The sequence below is a fragment of the Monopterus albus genome, unplaced genomic scaffold, assembly GCF_001952655.1.
Source record: "Monopterus albus unplaced genomic scaffold, M_albus_1.0 scaffold6.1, whole genome shotgun sequence".
Classification (NCBI taxonomy): domain Eukaryota; kingdom Metazoa; phylum Chordata; class Actinopteri; order Synbranchiformes; family Synbranchidae; genus Monopterus; species Monopterus albus.
The window spans coordinates 4,800,101-4,822,215 of NW_018127886.1; the positions used below are offsets into that span (position 1 = coordinate 4,800,101).

At 41.8% G+C, this 22,115-nt stretch overlaps 1 protein-coding gene across 1 annotated transcript in view; it reads left to right on the plus strand.

The window, feature by feature from the left end:
• Positions 1-22,115, plus strand: part of casz1 (castor zinc finger 1) — a 78,129-nt gene that overhangs the window by 29,106 nt on the left and 26,908 nt on the right. Inside the window, 3 exon segments of the mRNA XM_020615554.1 lie at positions 11,870-12,430; positions 17,619-18,519; positions 21,314-21,379. Of these exon segments, the coding sequence (XP_020471210.1) occupies positions 11,870-12,430; positions 17,619-18,519; positions 21,314-21,379 (1,528 nt within the window).

Below are 22,115 nucleotides of genomic sequence, written 5' to 3' on the forward strand. Positions count from 1 at the left end.
AGTGGGTGGTGGTAGCAGCATTCACAAGAGAGACATTTTACTAAGCAGACATTTCCCCCTCTGTTTTCACTCTGACCTGGTAGGAGATTGATGACTGAATTGTGGAGTACATGTTAACAGTAACTGGTGATTTATGAAGATACTTAGGGTAAGTGAGGCCGCACAGGCTGGAGGGGAAGAAAAAGATATAGCCTTTTAAGTTAATGCAAAAATATAGCCTTTTTAAGTAATAATTGTTATTACTACTGCAGGGGTTTGGAGTGAGGTCTGAGTTGGATGCGCACAAAGTGCAATGTGAAGCTTTTCCTTTTCTACTGCCCATGTGCCTTCCTTTGTTGTTTCTGGCTTTTTAACTTTGACTCTGCTCAACAGTGTAAGTTGTTTGTAAGGACAAAAAAAAAAGATTCATGAAAAATGTAAGTGCATTTAGTTATATGGATGGTGTGATAGATATGTTTAGATTACAGTATATAGCTAAATTGAAATATTTAAATTGGAAAAGAAACATCAAAAACCAACGTGGAAAGTTTTTCTTGAATGAACCCTTGCACTGAAACAAGTGCACTGTGTGTTTTGGTACTCCCTCCTAGTCAAAGGTCCCTCAGAAAATCCACATGCAATTTTAGACGTATCAGATTATTTTCCTTCTCTTGGCTCACGAACCTACTGGAAATTACACACACGGAGAATCCTCCTCACTATTCAAAAATGAGGTTCAGTCCACTTGGATGTGATCTATAGCATTTTTAAGGAATAAAGTGATTTTAGGGAACACAGAATAGTACTTTCCCTGGAAGAGAGATGGCTTTCATTTTTTTCAAGGCACCTCTTAGACTGAGTGAAATGTTTCCCCTGTTCGCTCAGGGACGACTTTATTTCTTACCAGGGATTTAACACTCACTCAGTCCCCTCATAAATACAGCGTCCCTCAGCCCTTCGCTAGCCATAACTCATGCACTAACTCTGTAGCTAACTAAACTCATATAGCAGAGCCAACACTTGTTTGTCTTTTACCTCAGCCTTTCTCTCTCTCACTCTTCCTCTCTGTCTCTTTTCCTCCACTCAGCTGATTTATACATGACAGAATCTCCTCTCACTACTATCTCACCATGTTCCTGCACTGATCTCCTTGAAACACTCGTGGAGTAGATTTTAGTAGAGATGTGCATTTGAATATGAGCCAGTTCAATTTCCTTGAGGCTATTTAGAGTGAGCCTTAATGCTTCAAGAATGAGCAAGAACAACACAGGAGAAAATGCAGACATCCCTCTTGGCGTGTCACAACACAGCTCAGGTCTCCAAAGAATGAGGCAAGTCCTTTATTTGCTGATGAAAATATTTCTGTAAAGCAAAGGACATAAAAATCCTACTTTCAAGGCACCTGTTGAAACCCTCTGTATCCTTAGAAGTGTGTTTGTGTGTGGTTTGGTTTTGCCTTTATGGCCTCTACAGTACCTGTGGAATTTTTGTTTTTTTAGCTTTGTGATTGCAGTGGCTTAATTAGCAGACATACAGCAGCTAGTAAAGTTTTGAACATTTCATTTTCAGCAGATAAAAAAGCTCAGGTGGGATATTACATTATGGTGGATGTCTTGACTGAGCTGGTGCGGATTGGCAATTTGGGAGGAGACGGTCTTATTGGCGTGGTTCCCGTACTGGTTGGGAACAGCCTGCAGGTGCCTTCTGTTCTCTCTGTTCAGCCCCACTGGCCCAACACTGACACCTCCTCAAGCATCTGAAGATCCTCTGAAGTCAAAATCACCTATTTGACGTCTCATGGCAGCACCCGGTGTTTTGTTGTATTTGTATGTGAAAACACAGGCTGTGCTCAGAGGAATTACACTCAGCACTTGGTGGTGTTGGATGGGGGAGGAGGGTATCATTTCTCCTTTTCCCATATCACCCTGGTCTTCTGATGTCCTTCCTTTCTTTTGATCTCACCATCAAATCTTCCCAGGTTTTTATGAGTGACATTTACCCAAGAGTGCCTTGGGAAATGGCTGGCTGAAGAAGACGTTTCAGAAAATGCGCCTGAGCAAGCTATCACCTTTGATAAAGCCATGGTTCTAGTGGGAGAGGGAGAAGAAAGCCAAAGAGTAAGAGCATTGTTGGTAATGAAACATGCTATGCAAGAGGGAGCATGACTCTGATCATAGCCTGTTGAACCAATAAATTGCAGTGGTACATCAAACATTTCTCTGTTGTATCACAATGAGTGTTGGACCCTGTTGACTGGTCACAGTCTTGGGTATCCGTCCCTAGATTTTATCGTATATACTGTACATAATACAGCGCCGGCCCATCACGCTGGAGTACCTTCAGTTGTGTGTCACCAGTTGGCAAAAGGCTGGCAAGGCACTTGAGAACAGTGCAAAAAGAGAAAGAAATAATGGGGAAGTGGAGGGTAGATGGAGGCACAGAGAGCAAGAAATGTTAGCTTTAGTAATTACTACCTCCATAGAGAAGCAGCAGAGAGGACAGTGAGGCAAGCAAGCGCATGAAGGAGGGCCCCCGTGCGCAGATAATGAAGGGGTATCATTGTGGCTCTGACAGCGTTAATCTTAGAGGGCTCCACGTTGTGTGTGTGTGTTTCTATCTTGTTGTGTGTATGCTCTGTGCAGCATATGTATTTACTGCTGAGGTATACGGAGGTCGTGGTGCAGCGCCGCAGTGACTCTCTGCCCTACCAAGTGAGACCACCTGACACCACAGTTTATCCAACCGTCTTGACAGTCGCCGCCTCTTGCAGCTTCTTGAAGATGATCCTGAAACTCCACAGTCCCTCGCTCATCCTCACAAAAGCCCTGGGATCACCTATCAGCACAAGAACTTGTCCTCTCTTCACAAGAGGGAGGAAGAAAAGAGGAAAGTGGAAAAAGGGGAAGAGCAGTCAAACTTTCTTTGTGCCTGGCTTTTTCTTTTCTTCCCATTTGAAGTTGTGAGACACTCATTTAAGCCTCATTGCACACCAACACTCAACACTCAGGAAAGTGTTATGAATATGTATCAACACAGCATATGGCAGCAGTAGCACTGGGACTAGGTGTGTCCAGAAGGTAGAGTGCTGCCGATGCATTATTCTCCATTCAAATTACCACAGTAAGCATGCAGCAGGGAGCTGAGATGTGTTCGCCACCTCTTAACATGGGGCAGGAGAAGAACCTGGATCATGCTACACAGCAGGAACGGAAGAGCTGTGATGAGCGCCGTAGTAGGCCAGCTGAGTTTCCTTGATTTGGTAGATTTTTTTTTTGGCAGGATGAGACCCAGCACTCGCTGACACGAGCGTGATTAAAAGTGATATTTCTGACACATTAGGATGCGCACGGGAAGTAACCTCCTCTAAAGCGTTCATTATTAGATGCATGACAGACCTGAATATTTATAAAATAGGTTTTAATAATTAATAACAGCAATCTGCTCCTGTAATTCATCAGATTTGCACTTCAACAGAGTATCCGTTTTCACTTTAAAATAATAATAAGAAGAATATTAATGTTGCAGAAATGTAAAACGGGCAGCTGGATGCAGCGCAAATAGGCAAGTGCACTGTGTTCACTTCTGAGGCTTTCCTCTAACCTGTCACTTTTCAAATTAAATTACATTTTAAGCTGTCAACACTGCACCGTTCGAAACTTGTTTGTGCTTGACAATTTGGAGAGTGGTTTCTCACAAATGTGGCAAGTCACGAAGCTAAAGATGCAGGAAACAAAGTGGGTTTGGTGTAGAATGCAAAAGTAGTTGCTGTGGTTTTATCAAAAGCAAATTTATTTGTTTGAGTCAACTGAGCAGCACTTCCTTTTGTATACTCAGACCCAAAATAGACGGCATTCGTGTTTTCCTGTAAAGCAGCTTTGCCTGTTTCATCGCTTCAGTCATTTTTCTTTCTCTTTTTTTTCTTCTCTTATTGTGAGTGTTGTTTTATCACACCTTCATATTTAGTCACAGCACATTCCTCCTTCTACTCAACTCTCAGAAACAAGAATGTTCCTGTTTAAGGCAAAAACTGCCACGTTTAGCTCTGCCTCCAGTTCACAGTGAGCTTTTCGTAATGCACAGTTTTATTGCTGCCGCTCACACAGTGGTGTGCTTTTATCCACACTGTGGATGAGTTTTTCCTGAGTGTGTAGAAATGGCAGTGTGCGCATTTGGCTGCGTGTCTCATAGCCAATGATGTGACCTGCAGCTACTAGACAGAGAGAGCAGAAGGAGAACAGAGAGAGCACAATGCCCTGCAAGCAGGTGTGCAACACACAAGTGCACTAACACAAACACTTAATACTGGTTTCAACTACTTAACATATGTGTTTACAGTGCATAGCCACACTCTTTAAAATGTAATATATCATTCTAGATCTGTTGGCACTTCCATTCAGCTTATCAGAAAAGTAAGAGATAACAAAGTAAAGTTCTGGCAGGGGGGTCATAGCCACTGGACCCCAAAAACAAAAAGAAAATTCCATGAGCAGGGCTCATTCTTGTCACTTCCTTTCTTAGACCTACAAAAAGTGTGTAGATCAAAATTTAAATGTGCTTCATAAGAAGAATACTATCAATAGAACGTATAGAAGGTGATAAACCGTGTTTGAAAAAGCCTCAGATTCTTCGTGAGCTGTGGGTCACATCTGGACAGGTAGACAACTTGCCCGCGATGACATTTTAACAGGCACCTGTGATTCATTCTACCATGTATAAAGTCCAAAAGAGGAAAAGTCTGTCAGGCAGACCAAATGTTTTAATGGTAGTCAGGGATCGATGTTTTCTACACAGACATCCTGTCTGGAAATGCGTGCTTTTTTTAGGTTAGTGTCACCTCCTTTTCAAGGAGAGGGAGAGGAGAAAAGGAACCAAGGCAGGAGAAATGAGATCTGATGAACACTTTCCAAACTAGGCCAAATTTAAGGAAATTTCTTGAAAAACACTGACTTGCACTCTCATTCACAAGGCCCCTGTATCTGAAAAACAAATTTGAAACGTAACCTTGGAAATCAATTAAAAAGTCCCTGGAAGCTTGAGGAAAAAAAGAAGAAAAAGGTCTTTCCTTTCCTCCACTTAACAGGGACTTGGATCTGTCCATCAGAACAGTGCCTTGTGTGAGGAGGCTTTGTCAGCGGGGGCTTTATTTAATTTTTTTAACGGCAGAGTGTCTTATATGCTGTCAAAATGTCTTAAGAGTCTTATTAAGGAAATGCCACAGCTCATTTTCTTGTAATGCAATTCATATGCTGGTGAAAGGAGGCATGTCTAAAGATCTAAACGGCTTTGCTTTTTAGGCTTCACATTAGGGGTTATCTGTGAGGGCTTGTCATTGATTGACATTATCTGGCCTGACAGGGCCTCATATCAAGGTTAACCTCATGGACTAAAGTGCCACCCGCACGGACACACAAATTCATTCTTTCACCCCCACTTGCAGTCAAATAAGACGTGTGTTCCTCAACTTCCTGTTGAGAGGGGTGCTACATATGTGCACCGGCTTCTTCTGTGTGTGTAAGCCAGGTAGAGATTTCCAGACTTAATTGATAACTAATGGAGCGGTGTGTGCTGAGTTTACCCTGGAGGATTGACACTGTGTGTGTGTGTCCTGTGGAGAGAGAGAGAGAGGCGGTAGGTGAAGGTAAGAGGATGAGGATAACTTACTCAGCAGTATAGCTCCAGATTCTGGTAAATTAAATATGGCCCCAAAGATAATGACATGGAGTGACGCACACCAGTCTTGGGGCTCCTGACCCCTTAGGCGAGCAGGCCGCTCACTTTGCTACAGACAAAAATGTGTAACTAACAGTCATACTATGAGCACTACACACACACACACACGCACACACACACATCTCCCTTTTCCCCTCCCAACAAGCCACAAAGGCGAAGAGAGATCCCCGTGACCAAACTACAACTGAAGCAGTTAATCTGTTCAGATATTAGCTCAAGGACCCTTGAGAGGTGCACCGCTGAGCCCCTTCTCTGCTGTACTACCCACACTGCTTTGCTACTGCTCCAAGCCTGGAAACCATGAGGGAGGAACACAGGGGTCGTCTGCTCATTTACCATGGTGGCTGGCTTATCAAATTCCACTCCTGGTGTTTTAAAACTGAACGTGGGACCTGAGCTTCACAACAAAGCCACAAGAATACATTTTTCTCATTTCAGTCTGTGTATGCATGGCACTGTATTTTTTTAAAGCAAAGTTTTTGCCTCCTGCAACAAATTAAGTCTTCATGTGGTGCCAGCTGTGAGTCCAGATTTGATGTACAATTTTAACAAGTTAGCAGTGTGGTCCCATGAATTACCCTAAGCAGCAGCGGAAGTAAAAGTTGGCTGTTTTGGCACGTGGCTGTCAGAATGGTTCTTGTCACTCATGTCAGATAGTTTTTTTTTTTCTCTCCCTTAGACCATTTTAGCCTGCTTGTCCTCTGTGGTGGAAAATACCATAATTACTCTGTTTGTGATGAAGCTGGAGGGCGTATTTGTCCTTAGATTTCAACTTTCCTGCCTGATTGCCCTCAAGTTCAACGTCTTTCCTCTTCCCTCTGCACTTGAAATATACATTGTTTTCTTCATCCATTGTCTTGTGCAGTCAGTGTGTGTTACCGGGGGCCGTTTGTGTCTGCTTTGTCCTGTAGCATCTTGTTTGTGTTTTGCGGCATTGTGACAGGAGCATGGCACTTGGCTGAGGGCTTGTGTTTGATAACAGCCCCTGGATGAAGTTGAAGTGAAATGGTCCAAATGGGTCCTTCAAGGTCAGCACCTCTAGAAAGATGGCACGCAATGTGCAAGGTCACATCCTGAACTAAAAGCAATAAGTGCTTTATTGATAGAAAAAAAAAACAACAAGCAGGCAGATGTGCAACCAACTGATTAATAATAAAATAGATTTGTGAGAGAGAGGGACAGAGGGAGGGTTGGGGGGCAGGGGAGAAGAGCTACCACAGCCATGTCCATGTGTCTGTGTACTGTACGTGTGTGCCCGCATGAATGCATGTACAGTATGATTCGCAGAAAAACATTGATCCTGTAGTGGAAACTAAAAAATCCATTAGAAATCCAGTAGTTAAAAAAAGAACAAAATGTGACAGATTGGTGCTGGTGGCGGTTCGCACAGTCTCTCTACATGGCTAAATCATTTCCTGTTCATACAGTGTCAAAGTACTGTTTTAAAGATCACAAGCAACTCACTTTTTCTGTTTTGACATAATCTATGTATCATGTATATCTCATCATTATTGTGTTTTATGACTGAGGCAGCATTCGCTGTAGGTTTTTCTGTTCCAGTCACTTTACGAACAGTGTGCCCTTTGTACTGCACCTACTGTGTTATTATCTTTTTATGAAAATAAGCAGAGGGTACTGGTGTGTTGTCGTCTGTTATTTGCCTATATCATTCTTTCTCTTGTGCTGCCTTTCTCTTTTTCTCTCTTCCTAACCTGGCAAACCTGCCAAGTGAGTAGAGCTCTGAAGTCAGTGACAGATATAGATTTGAGGTCCAAGCCACACCTGTTTTGTTGAGACTTTAAGGGGCAGGAGGGCTTGAAGGTTTCTGTATGTCCTGCCACCCCCTTCTCTTCAGTTATAATAGTCTCCCTCCACCCTTCTTGCTCCTTGGTACTATATATCCACCTTAACAGCCTCCTTTCTAAATGCCTTCTCTACATGAATTTCTCCTTACATGTGCTCACCCCAAACCCCCATCTATCAGCTAGTTGGCAATGGCATTGTTTTTAATCATCAGAACCTCAAAATTATTATTATCGCTTCTGATGCAGCAATTAAAACTTCAGGTCAGAGGCACAACGAGCGGTGATCAGCAGCCGAGCTGAGAAGTTTTAATTAGACGATCAGAACCATTAATGCACAAAAAAAAGGTGTGCGCTGGGAAATTAACGGGAACGTCTTAATCAGGGTTAGCGACTCCGAAGAGGAGTCAAGTGAACAGAGAGCAAAAAACAAATCATTTCCGCACCACTGGGACAAAACTCAATTAAATATGCATGTGGAAAAATGGAAATTTTTCAGCATCGGCTGCACCGACTGTTGGAAAACTGTAGCAAAATCTCACAGCGGGGTCGGCGACCTGCTTATTGTTATTCTTGTGTAATAAAAATGAGAGAGGGGCCAGATGCCGGGGTCTGGGTGTCGTGGCGTAGTTGTCGATCAGTGACGTTCTGCTTGACTTCTTTGCGGCTGCCGCCACCACTCTACTACGCGGGGGTAGAGAAGAAGAAAACATTCTTTTCTTACAAACTGTAATTTCACAGAAATAAAAACATGGTAATTTTCAAGTGTGTCTGTGTATGTTTGCCTCAGTGATCTCCCTGAAACACACACGCACTCCTACTCGCTCACGCATACATGTCCCTTGAGAGCCAGAGACACAAAAGGTTCACTGAGCTACACACAGGGAGCTGCAGCCTTGTCGATTAATCTGCCAAAGGTTCATAAAGTTATATCAGGGCTTTTTAAAATAGCTAGAGCAACTCTCTGTTACATATTGTAAAATAATCCTGAGCTGAACAGACATGAGATAAGCTTCAGTTTAAACAAGTAATATCTACCTCTACCTTTTATAGACAGACCCTCCTGTGTGTGCACTTCATGCAAACTGACAACACTGCAGGGAGTCGGTGTGTTTATGGTGCGGCGCTGCAATTTGAATGAACAATAAAGTCAAGTTATTCAGTTTTCTATATGTTGTATATGTGACTTTACATCTTCCATAAGATGATCACAAAAATGTTCTAGACATAAGCTGCCTCGTCTTGTGTGCCACAGAGAGGTAAAGCCGAGACCTCACAGTTAACTCCCACATCCTTTACTTGTGGCTGCCTTGATTACAGTCTGTGCACGCTCGCTCGAATAATGCACTTCCAACAGCGTTATTAGGATTTGAAACACCACTTGATTGGGCATGATATCATTCTGGCACACAAACAGAGTCTCTGCATCAAAAACCAACAAGACCTGTGGGGCTTAGAGCTGTGGAAGAGTAAGTTTGTCAGTGCGGAGGACTAGACTTTAACACAAGCGGTGTCATCCAACGCTGACGAGAAACAGGGCCCAAAAGAGCTTTGATGCACTCATTTTTGACTGAAGATGAAAAAGAACCTGACCTAGTCCACGTGTATTCAAAATAGTTTCTTGACTTTTTCCTCTGGTTTTGGCCATATACAGACAGTATATGGCGCTCCTTTGTGGCCCTGCACTGTTTCCAGTAAAAATAGTGTCACCGTTAACATAAGCAGTTGGAAAAATTAGTTTCAGCTGTTGTGTTCAAATTCAAACCCGTGTATTTTTTTCAAACTCCCAGTGCTTACTGAGGTGTCTCCTCCTTGACAATTAGCACACCCGGCTAAAACAGAGTGTAAATAATGTCCAATGCATGTGACAGTGTTGTTTTTCTTTCTGATATTCGTTAATAAGGCAGAGTGCTTACTGGACTCTCTGAGAGGTGGGGGAGCTGGTCCCAGAGGGAAAAGTTGTTCTTTCATGTAGGTCCCCACAGATTTTATCTTGTTGTATGCTATCATGCACACAAACGATTTGAGGTAAACAACATTTTGTTACTATAGCAATCCCTATTGTAAGCAGTGGCAAAAAGAGGCTGTGCACAGAAACCCTCACCATAAATAATAGTTTAGACAGCTTCCATAAACCATCGAACTGTAGCATGTTCCTCCTCAGGGGAAGCTCACAATATTAAATTTGTTTTAAAGCACGCCATACCTTTAAAAAGAAAACACTGAATATGTGTTTTAGATGTCTGATAATTGAGTTAGATACTCAGCCAGTACCACTTGGTCCTCTATTCTCGCTCCTTATTGTTAACAGAAAATCAAACATAAATAGGCACTAATGGAAAGAAACAACTGTGTAGGGGTCATTTCCTACAAGGAGCTTAAGATTGCAATGCTAAGGAAATCAGTAGTTAAAGCATGACATACTGAACGCAGTAAACAGAAAAAATGACCTCCACTGCAACACCCAAATGACCTCAATCTTCCTTTGGAGAGTATTTCTGAAAAAGAAAAAAAAAACTTGAAAATTTATGTCTTCCACTTCCTAATAGTTTTTCCATGTCTTTTTCTTTTTTAAATAGCGTCTTCTAAAAGGTGACCCGTTCACCCCTGCCTACAATTGTCTAACACTAAATTGTGGAGTAATGTGCCACTGACATCTGGCCACTTTAAAACTACATAATTCCTGCAGTCATTGTTTCAAAGAGGAAGACCACAATGTAAATACAGTAACTGAGAAAGCATGTGTGGGGAGCAGGGGTTGCATTGCCTGGCGTCAGGGTGATCTGTAAACTCCTTCAAATTATATATCCTCTAATGATTCCACAGCTTTGCAAAAGAAAATGAAAACAGGATTTTATGCCGCACCGATGTGATTTACATAATGCTGGCAATGGCTCACACATGATTGTGCTTGGCTTTATGGCTGAGAGGGAAAATGAAGAGGCTCGCATTGTTATAGAAAGTGAATTGAGTCTTTAAGGTAGAACTTTGTTACCTCTGATATCGCACATTTTTCTCAGCTGAAATGGTCTGTCTGTAGCTTAGCATAAAGTATTAACCACAGTGTGGCTGAGTTAAGATTCAATACAACCTCACACAAGAAGAAATATCTCTGCTGTGGCATGATATTCAACTGTTTTCACAGAGTCACAACTGAGAAAGCTTTACATACTACTGAATAAGAAACTGAATCCAAGTTATCATGCTTGTCTGAACCCTGGTGATTCGACACTGCTTTTTTTTTAATATCATAAATACTGTGTTACTCACAGTCACCACCTCTTTCCTTCTTTAAAAGTTATTTACAACTTGATAGAGATCTGGCCTTGATTTTGAGTCTGGAAAACGCTCTTGGAAGGTGAACTTTGGTGGCTCTGGAAATAAAGTGAAAGGTAACAGAGTGCAGTTTCTGCCCTAAAAAGGCAGCTCTGGATATGGAATGCCACAGGCAGCTGTTCCTGCCTCATCAGAGGACATGTTATAAAGATAGCCCCACTTGGGTTGAAATAATGCCACCCATTCCTGCCCCAAAGCACACTCTATCATGCTCTATTGTTCAGGGAGGCCACACCAGGGGGGGAAAAGGTTGAGACTACAGTATGCCATGTTGAGTAAAGATATGTAAAACAGGAACTACAACAGTTTTTGCCTGTTGTATCCATGTCGCTCCATTGGCTCAATCAACAGTAAAAGATAAAGTGTAGAAAGAGCTTACATGCATGATGCATTATTTTCCTTTTAATAAAGCAAAACCAGCAGCCTCTAAGGAAACAGTTACTGAGTGTAATTCCACTGAATAGCCGACATGAGAACACGGCTCCAAAAAGCCCAAAAGTGCTCAGCATTTTCACTCCACATCCTGACAGCTTTAATGCTATCCAGCCCCCCACTCAGTGGTAGGACCACAGGCTCTCGAGGTGAGAGTGAAGATAACATTTCACAGTGTCTCTATAGCGCTGTCATGTGAAGGATTATGTAGTCATGTATTTGCTGCTTGTAATACCGTAGGGGGTCTGATACCTATCTGCCTGTGGTTTCAGCCGGCTGTGCTTTTTTCTCCTTTTTTTTTCCATCACTGTGTCATACTCTGAGCTGGCCGAAGAAGTGTGACTTAGAAAGATATGTACAGTATCTCTGTGTGTCCTTCTACTCTTGTGCTGTTGTTAAGTGCTTTTGGATGTTATTAATAGCAGCAGTCACTGTTGTTCGCTGTCGTTTTTTTTTTCCATTCTGATGCTTAAAATTGGTACAAGTTACCGACATGGAAAAGCTGGTTGAAAGCTGCACAACTAAAACTAATGAAATACATTGTAATTAATACCTCTCTTTTTTTTTTTTTTTGCTCTTGTTTCCACCAGCTGAAAGGAGTTTATGCACTGAAACGACCTCAGGAAAATCCAAGATGGCCGCCAAAAGGAAAGGTGGCCTAAAACTCAATGCTATCTGTGCCAAGCTGAGCCGCCAGGTGGTGTTCGACAGCAGCTCCCAGAATGCAGAGGGAGACCAGAGTGTAGCAGAAAACAGTGAACGTGGTAGTTCCCACTACGATGACAATGAGACCAACTTTCCCGAGAGCCTGAGTCTAAGTCAGAGCCTAGAAGAGGACCAGAGGAGACGCGAGGCCATCGAGAAGTGGGTCAACGGCGAGTACGGCGATGAGCCGCTAGCTCCTGAGGATGAACAAGAACATGAACACAAAGTTAACAATGACGAGGGTGGCCCTCCTGAAGGCGTGTACATGGTACAGCCCAAAGGCTGCAGCGATGAGGAAGACAATGCAGAGGAGGCTGAGCCCATGGCAGGGTCTCAGGATGGCAGTTACCATGACGACAAAGAACCCGAAGACAGGCCTTCAAAAGATGATACCTACATGGCGCCAAGTGAGGCCCAGAGTCGCCAAGCGCCTCTCTCCTCTCCAGGTACACATTGACTCTCTCTCCCTGTGATGTTCCTGCCATACTCTGATTTACACTTGACCCTTAAACCAACTCTACCTTTGCCCCTCAAAACATTCCACTCTATAGTATTAAGGGGCAAAGGCTTAGATAAAGTGCAGGTGACATTGCCACATCCACATAAGATTAAGTGTGCCCATTACTGGAAAGAGATGCTCTAGAGTTACATTATGAATAGCCAGTGACATTATTGCCCTAAAGACAGATTTAGCTGGCAGGCTAGGGGGAAAACAGAAACTTATCAGTGTGTGGTTAACTATATGAAGGAATTCATACATGGCGTAGGCTGAAGGAGGCCGTTTCACATCAGCTGTGGGTCAAGAGCACATGGCAGGGCTGGGCTAAGCTTCATATTACACCCAGGATTACATACTGAGTATATGATTTTTCCTTAAGCTCACTAAACTTAGCCACTGCCTTAAGCTCCTCTGTTACATGGAGTTGTCAAAGTCTAAAACAGAGCAGTTATATTTCAGTGCCATGTCACGGTTAAGTATGTTCTTATCTTCCTGCAGAAAACTGTATTTATTGTTAGAAAACAATTCTATACTTCTATATGTGCCTCAATACTACAGTATGTGCTCTTGTAAAAGACTCATAATAACCCCTGTTTAATTATTACATGACATACCCTCAGTATGTAATAATTTGCCAATTATTATATAGATAAGGCTGGTGGAGACTAGCAACAGTCATTCTGAGGCAGCAAGAGTGCGTGTTAACAGCACCAACAATCTTTTAAGAAAGCACCTTTTACAGTTGCACACTTTGTGACCCTTGAAACTAGATGCACACGCATTATAAAAAACATTGGCCTTTGTAAAGCAGAAGTTAAAACACTGAGCTGTAAAAAGGAGAAAAAACATAGCTCAGTTATATGAAGAGATAAAGTCTGTTTCACTGACACCTAGAGAGAAAAAAACAACAATTTGCAAGTGAGACCGGTTGTTGCGGTACAAAAGCAAGTTTTGTTTTGTGCTTGCTCACCTCAGTTTAACAGGTTTTCGGTCTTTCATCTAGGTTCAGGTATCTACGTCAGAGTCATGTACACATGCTCTTTTTTTGGTCTTCATTTCTTTTTGTTTTCACCAACAGTAGCTCTGGCCACACAGAAATGGGGGCAGGGGCTTCTCAGAAAATGAAGCAGGTTTCATGTCTGCAGCAAAAAGGCTTTGTGGTTTTAATTAGTCATTTTCTATATATTTCATGGCCATAAAAGCCTGTCTGTAAATACGTATAACTGTTGTGTAGCAGGCCTACACCTTTCCCTCTGTTATACTACCTTACATCTCACAACAAAGCTGGAGTGTTTGAAGACTGCGGGGAGAGCGAACTGCATTAGTTGCAAATCTTGTCTTTAAGAGTGTTTTTTTTTTCCAGAGTAACTCTTTGTTGATTGTAACTAGGGCATCTATATTGCCATGTTTCTGCTCAGCTCACAATTAAAACATTTTGTCCCCCCCCCCTCCACCGTCTCGCCGCTGTCTTTCAAAGGCTGATGCGGAGTGCACATAATTATGCATATAAACATAGTGGCTTAATTATCTCTCACAACATCAGTGACAATGTAATTAACAAACATTGCAAGATCAATGAGAGAAACTGCGACCTTCAAAACATTTAACTCCTCACATTGAGGCATCGTGCGGATTTCCTATCAGTGCAAAACCCCAGAATACTTTTCCTAGATAATTTAGACATCACATTAGAGCCCTCATAAGCCAGGCAACGGAAGGGCCAATGAATAAAAAAACTATGAAAGCAATGACGGAGATGCTCGTAGCGATGGATCAAACAGGCTTGACCATGACTTCCATTTGCAGTTCTGGGTTCACTGTAAAAGGTTGTTGTTCATTTCAAGCTCTTTCAAAGCCCTCTGTATTCACTGCCTGTTAATTAACTAAGCAAGCAGCAAGGAAGTTTGAAGCCACATACAATTTTGTCAAATTAATCCAAACAAATGCACGTCATGCCATTTATTCAAACCAGCTATTTATTAGGATACCACTGTCCGTTTAAACAAAACACACTTAAGTTGATTCCCTCATGTGAACTCATAATGCAATAATTGCTGTACCATATAAAAGAATGACACTGTTCAAAACTATCTCTGACCGAACTCCACTGAAAACATTTAGAGGGTATTTAAACTCTTGATTAGTCCATATATAGCCACTAACATGCACCTTTATCATCAGCGACACCTCTGCCTCTCAGTCTTGTGAGCAGGGAAGCTGTGCCACTCTGATGGCCATTTTTGGTTACCGACAGTAAAAGGAGATATAATGTCCATCTGTTATCATATCTTGGAGGGAAAATGTGTCCTAATTGCCTCTAATATAGACCAGGCAGGTCTGTGTCATGTGTTAGATTTTGTTTGCCTGAAGTGTCGGTATTAGAAACCACTTCTTTGTAGACTTTCCAGTTGCACTAGAGAGAGTGCAGAGTCAAATGTCAGCCACGAGTGAAAGTGATGAAAGTCAAAGGAAAAGGGACATTTATTAATTCATGTATTAATTTAGTTATTTTTTTCATGCAGGTGGTAGAGCCAGTCTCACCTTAAACCATGCACCATACTGTACATACTGTAGCTTCCTACTTGGTGTCACATGGTCTCACTACGAGGCAGCCAGAAGGACTGAGTTGAAAACTCATTTACATCGTATTTTAAAAATATTAGTTCTTCTTGGTCCCAGGCACAATCCATTCAAGTTCAGTCATTTGCCTTTGATTGATAGCGTGTCACATGGCTGTAGTGATGAATAAAGAGACTTTGTTAATTTTTCGGAGAAGGTGATGATAATACTCTAAGCAAATAGAATATTTATAAAAAGGTTGTTGGAGCTCATGACAGAAACCACTTGTCTTTCTGCAATAATTAGCAATTGACTCTGCCACTAAAATTGTAGATGTTTTCTTTAATTTAGCACCTACTCCAAAGCTGAAACTCTCACAGTCAGTACAAATTCAACTGTTACAATTTCTATATTAGTCATTAGAATGACTTTTGTCTTTTTATTTTGCAATTTTAAAATATGATTCCTACCCTATCCATGTTTATTCTGCCTTGCTTTTTAAATAACATTCCTCACTTCACTTTGACCTGGAATGCCTTTGTAAATACAGTAGCAGTAAAATCCAAAAATGTAACAAATGTCTGTATTAAACAGTATGCCACTCTGTGGTTTCAATACAAGGTAGTTTTGATAAAACAATTTGTGGCAAACATGCAGGTATTGCTTCTCAAATACCTGATCCATTTGTCTTAAATTTTTCATGCCCTTTCGATCCACCAGATACTCTTTCATACTGATCCACCATGCAGAGGAGCAACCCCAACACACTGAATGGAAATTTGGGGATTATTTTACATGCTCCCCAGGAGATGTGAAAAGCAGGGCACAGTGACTCATTTAGCAATACTGAGAAATATGAGACAAGAGCAGAAATATTTGTGTATTAATTACCTGGGTGGTAGGTGGTATTACCCCTCACCAGGTCATGTGTGGCCAGGTGATGACGGCCAAGAATGAAATAAGATGGCCAAAGGTTTTAAATGACCCAGGTGAAATTATCGTCTGGTGCATTATTAGCATGTGAGGGTTCTGGTGTGCTCTCTCACATGCAAACGGACACAACAGGAGATATTTGAAAATGAGTTGGATCAGCAAAAACAACTCACATGTCCTCCATCTTTTCTTCTGTTTATTTCACTCTCATGCACCCTTCTTCTGTACCTATTCCCCCATGTATGCACTTCTGGTTCACGTTAAGCTTTTATCCCTCCATTGCTTTCAGCCCATAGCATTTTTGCCTCTTCCCTACTTTCTGACCCCTTGCACTAACCTGGGTGAAAGTTAATGGGCCAGAATTAATCTCCACATAATGCAATTAAACTATACATTGACTATATTTCGCCTATGTCCTTGGGGAACTTGTCTAATTTAATGGACTCTAAAAATGAAAGTGATGTTTCAGTTCATAAATGTGTAAAAAGAGGAAAGGATTCCTTCTGTTCATTTTGAAGGTGACACAATAACTGTGTTGTGTTAAACTACTCCATAGGGGATTTTATTAAATAAATTTAACTACTCTGCAGATAGATGTTACAATTCTGTCATTTTTTGATGTTTAGGATAAGTCATCATAAAAACAAAAATTACAGTTACAATAAAAGTGCTGATAGTCTTACTTCATTTCTAAGAAGCTGTATAAAGAGATTTTTTTCTAAAGGTTTCCTTGTATATTTTATATTTTGTATATTTTTTTCACCTAATGCGAAGTTGTCACACTCTTATTGTATATTTAGAGTATTTATTTAAACCATTTCCCTCAAAAGTAATTCTGTAATTAAATTTGATAAACTGAAACTTTGCTTATTCGGTGCATCGTTTCATACAGTCATCTGCAAATTCTGCAAAACTGACTTATAGTGCAATGCAAACAGGAAGAGCATTGCCTTAGCTTGTTTGTAGACACAGTAGTACACGGGCATGTGGAGATGGTAGTGTAGCTTGCAGTGGAGAACCACTTTTCCTGTTGTTAAATTGACTACAGTTCTGAAATAACAAGGATAATGGCATCACATCAATTATAAAACTTTCATAGTTCTGAAACAGATAGGTATGGTAGATGTAGTTCTAGTAGGTTCGCAGTCTTACATTTTTACAGTGCAGTAGCACCTTAGCCAAAACAGTGAGGTGTTTCATTAATCGGGTCAATATATTTGTACATTTGTAACTCAAAGCTACATTGCAAGATTAATCCATTTGTAATTAACTAAATTAATTGTCAGATATAGACTATCCACTTAGCTTCAAAGTATAGCGACAGTGTAACACTTGTCGAGTCAGCATCAATCATCAGTCATTTGGCTTCTGAAGACATCTTGAGCAATAGGTTAAGTTGGGAAGTTGGGTTCATTTTCACTACTCAAATAAAAAAAAAAAGACTGATATATGTACTATATGCTGTTTTAGCAAGTAAATACTTTGTTACAGTAATGCCATACAGCATCAGTGAGGGACTCTAAGGTTTACTAAACTTTAAATCCATTTAATTTTCACCTTTTCAAGGAAAACTCTGAATGTAATAGTTCGATTACACAGCATCTTACAAAGGTGTTTTCTTCTGCTCTTTCTTCTCTGTGTAGGAGAAGCATCTGCCCTGCGAGACTATGCAGCTAACACCATGAATGAGTTTTTGGGAATGTTCGGTTATGATGATCAGCAGGTAAGGGATGAACTGACCAAGAAGATCAGCTTTGAGAAGCTCAAAGCCGCTACCTCAGACCCCTCATCCCTCAGCAGTGAGGAGGCCTCACGGCGTGCTCGCTTCTCCAAGTATGAAGAGTACATTCGCAAGCTAAAAGCTGGTGAGACCCTACCTTGGCCCATGCATGCTTCCCCACCCAAACCAGATGACCTCAACTCAAAACTGGCCCAAGACAAAAATGCTATCATGCTGCAGACCTCGGGGTGCCTCCCAGGGGCTGAAGCACAGATCTACCCCTCCAGCCTAGACCACAAACAGCCAGGAGGAACTCAGCTGGGCACGTCTCAGCCACCCAACCCCTCACACATGCAGAACATGGTGTCCCGAGCCTCCAAGTATGACTTCTTTATTCAGAAGCTGAAGATGGGTGAGAGTTTACAGCAGCAGAATGGTAACGCTTACAAGCGTCCCTCCAAGTATGACCTGGAGAACGTCAAGTTTCTGCATCTCTTCAAGCCTGGTGAGGGCAGCCCCGATATGGGCGGTGCCATCGCCTTTAAGACAGGGAAAGTGGGCCGCCCTTCAAAGTATGATATCAGAACAATTCAGAAGCTGATGCCAGGAAATCCCGAGCCCTCACTGATGCCTAATGTCCTCGCTACAACACCAGGAAGCTCGGGAGCTTCTGGTGTCCCCACTGTAGGCGCAGCTGGGGCCAGCATCGCTCCAGGGCTCTCGATGGACCAGACAGGACACATAAGCTTCAACAGCTCTGATTATCTAAAGTCCAGCTTTTCCAAGACTGACTCCATTACCACGGGCACTGTCTCCTCCGTGAAGTAAGTCTACTCAACCATCGTCACAAGAGTCCTAAAGCACAAACAGTACTTTTTTAAAATACAGTTTTGATCTGCAGTGAAATACAATTACAGATAGATCCAGATAGATCATGCTGATTTGGGAATATCTAAATCATGTCTGGGAATATTAGTGTTGTACAAAAAATAATTGTGAAAACTTTTATCCATCCATCCATCCATCCATCATCTATATGGCTTGTTCCTGAATAGGGTCGCGGGGCAGGCTGGAGCCAAACCCAGCTGATGTTGGATGAGAGGTGGGGTAAAACCCCAGACAGGTTGCCAGTCTATCACAGGGCTGATACGTAGACAAACAACCACACTCACTCCTAGGGGCAATTTACAGTCAACCTAAGCTGCATGTCTTTGGACTATGGGAGGAAGCCAGAGTACCTGGACAGAACCCATGCAGGCACAGGGAGAACATGCAAGCAATGCACAGAAAGTCCCCGGGTTGGCCGGGGCTCTAACCCGGAACCTTCTTGGCTGTAGTGCTAACCGAAAACCTTTTTGCAAATCACTAGATTTATCACGTGACTATATTGCCAACCAAAGTTCAAATGCTATGAAATTTTAGTACTTGTGTGATTTTCTTTAATAATTTTATTTAGGTTTATCTACAATGTTTAATATATTATATTAGCAGGATCTTTACAGCTGTATCATTGAACACTGGATTTCACTGTTGCCAGACTCTGCACCCAGTGAAATGTGATCTCTACTGTAGGCTAACATGAGGCCTACATGCTTACATAAGAGTTCAGCAGTATTTTAAACATGGCTTGAGTTGTTTTACAGCTCAGTTTGAAGCTTAGTTTGGGTTTCATTTAATGTCTGTTGAATTTGTCATACTTGTTGCAGATTGCACCAAATGTATAGATGGACTAGTGAAATAAGTGTTTTGCCAAAAATTCAAAATGGTGGAAATTCTCTGTTGTTGACAGTAAACATGACTTAGACATGTCTGACTAAAGAACCAAAGAAAAAAATTTAATTTGTACGTTGTAGTATGTTTGGGTGAGAATGTATAGCTTTACAAATTGTAACTTGGCGGTGCTGTTCACACCAAAGCCTAATGAGTTACTCCTTGGTCCATGACTGCACTTCACAATCTAATTGAAATCTGTTTAGCAGATTTTGACATACACAGCTCACAAACTGAATGACAAATTGACAGACAAACTGTGCAGAAAACATGACCTCCTTGGCAGAGTTGTCAATAAGGTGATAAAATATACAGAACTTGAGGAGCAAGAAATTACAGTAAATATCCCATGTTCTTACTGACAAAAATATTGTGACACCCTGCATTAGATATTTGCACCACAAAAATAAATACTGCTTACAAATCTGATATTAAATCACATAACCTGTCATTAAAAATTCTAATTTAAAGTTTACGGGTGGATTGAAAAGATTCCAAGCTCAGAGGTCTCTCTCTTTCACACTGATAGCCTCTCAGTGGAACGCCTTGAAGCTAATGTGAAGCTCACATACACTTAACTGCTACTGTGAGTCAGTTAGCCTAACGCAAAGGTAATTGCTACCTCCACAGCAGCCAACAGGAATGTAGTGTGAAATAGCGCATAGCGCCCAATAGGTCCACGACATGATGAGTTGCGAAGGCACATGAAGTGTTTACTCGCTGTAGCACTCCATGGAGACTGATTTAGCACAGTCATCGCAAAGTGACTGACTTCTTTCGTTTGGCTAGGGTGTAACAACTCTCCCTTTAATTACTTTGGAGCCATGACTAACCGCCCGGCGAGTCACAGGGGCCGACTCAACACTGCCTGACGAGTGCACTTTAAAGGAAGCAAATGAGGGGTTTGGGGAGCTAGCCTACAGTGGTGTGCACTACTAGTAGGAAACAGCTCCCAGTGTCTGTTTGATTGGTTTTGACCTTGTCTCTAGTTAGTCAAGACCTATCAAAGACACTGTTCAAGAGCCCTTGGGCACTGTCCCCTGAGGCTTTGGCCTTTGTCAGACTGGGGCTCAGTGGAGCTGCAAGCTTGGCTAACTGACCCAGTCTGGTGCTTGTATATGGAGAAGGGGGTGCTGGGGAGAATGTCTTGCAGCACATCCTCCCCTCTGGGCCAGATTAACCTCAGGTCATCCCCCGTGTGGAGCTGCTCACATGGAGCTAAATGCCACTGCTGAGAGAGAGTAAGCAGAACCAATACTGTATTATGAAGGGAATTATATCACACATGATAAAAAAAAGCACACAGCAGTCCTCAGCACACTCTGTAACATGATAAATTCTTTTTGATTTCCTGTTTTGAAGCGAATCCAACAGAGTTGAAACTGGTACTAAGTCAATTAGCTTGATCCATATGCACCTGAAGCTGCGGTATTGTCTTACATCTTTGTTTGAACAGTCCAGACTGATTGGAGTCAACCTCTCATCAGCATTAGAGTCAAGGCCCCTAGAGATGATCAGAAAAGACCATTTCAGAGCTTTTCTTCCACATCTCCATTATCCAGTTTTGCATATGAGCACTCACCAAAATACCCCCATAAAAGATTAATGTCCCTTTGCTCCTGCATTTTGCCTTTCATTGGTTCGGAGACCATGCATCAAAGTGTGTGCCTTCTATCTCTGATTCATATGGCACATGAAAATGCTGTTATGCTACAAGAAAATGTATATTGATAGTCCAAAGTTTGGGAGTGGCTTGTAAGTAAATATTGTGTCAGTTTGTTTTTATTAACAACAGGCAGCCCAACCTCACCATTAATCGTGTCTCTTTTGTGTTTGCTGTTGCATTAGGAATGGCCTGCCACCAGATAAACCCGCCAGCGACGACATCAACCTCTACCAGAAATATATTGCCAGGTATGCAAATCCCTCAGTGTGCTACACCAATGAAAAAATATACCCAAAACAGAGATAAACCTTTTTTTTATCTACTAATGTTTTATTCAGTGATGTAACTAGATTGTAGACTGGTATAAGAATGTTCTATGTGCAGTAAATTGATTAAGAAAAGACTCCAATTTATGTGCTGAGAGGAGGCAGAAAGATGAGGGGTAATGAAAGAGAAATGGTTTGATGGTGGCTACTGTAACCGGTTAAATAAATGCTCACAGTGAGTATAATACTAAAACAGTGGAGAGAACATAATTCTGTGAAACTCCGTGCTGTTAGCTGTGAATGACAAGGAGAGGATATGAGCTCAGGCCAGGTTCTTCTTTAGTCATTTATTGTTAGGCACACGAGGCACTGACTGATCTAAAAAGTCGGTCATTCATACCAACAGGGACAAAAACATCAGAGGTGGGGAGGTATCTTGTGTTTCAGTGGATGCAGAACAATGTCCCTATTTCTGGATTCATTTTGAGCCGACACCAGAAAGGTGATTATCGCTTGTTTGTTTATTCCGTTTAAAAAGAAAGAAAAACAGCATTTGAAAAGCCAAAGTGGCTTTGGCGTTAATGATTACTTCTCCAAGCCATAACATGAAGGGCACAAATCAAAGCCTTGGCACTGACAGACACACATACACACACACACACACACACACTCACACACACACACAAACACACACACACACTCACACGACCACCACTAC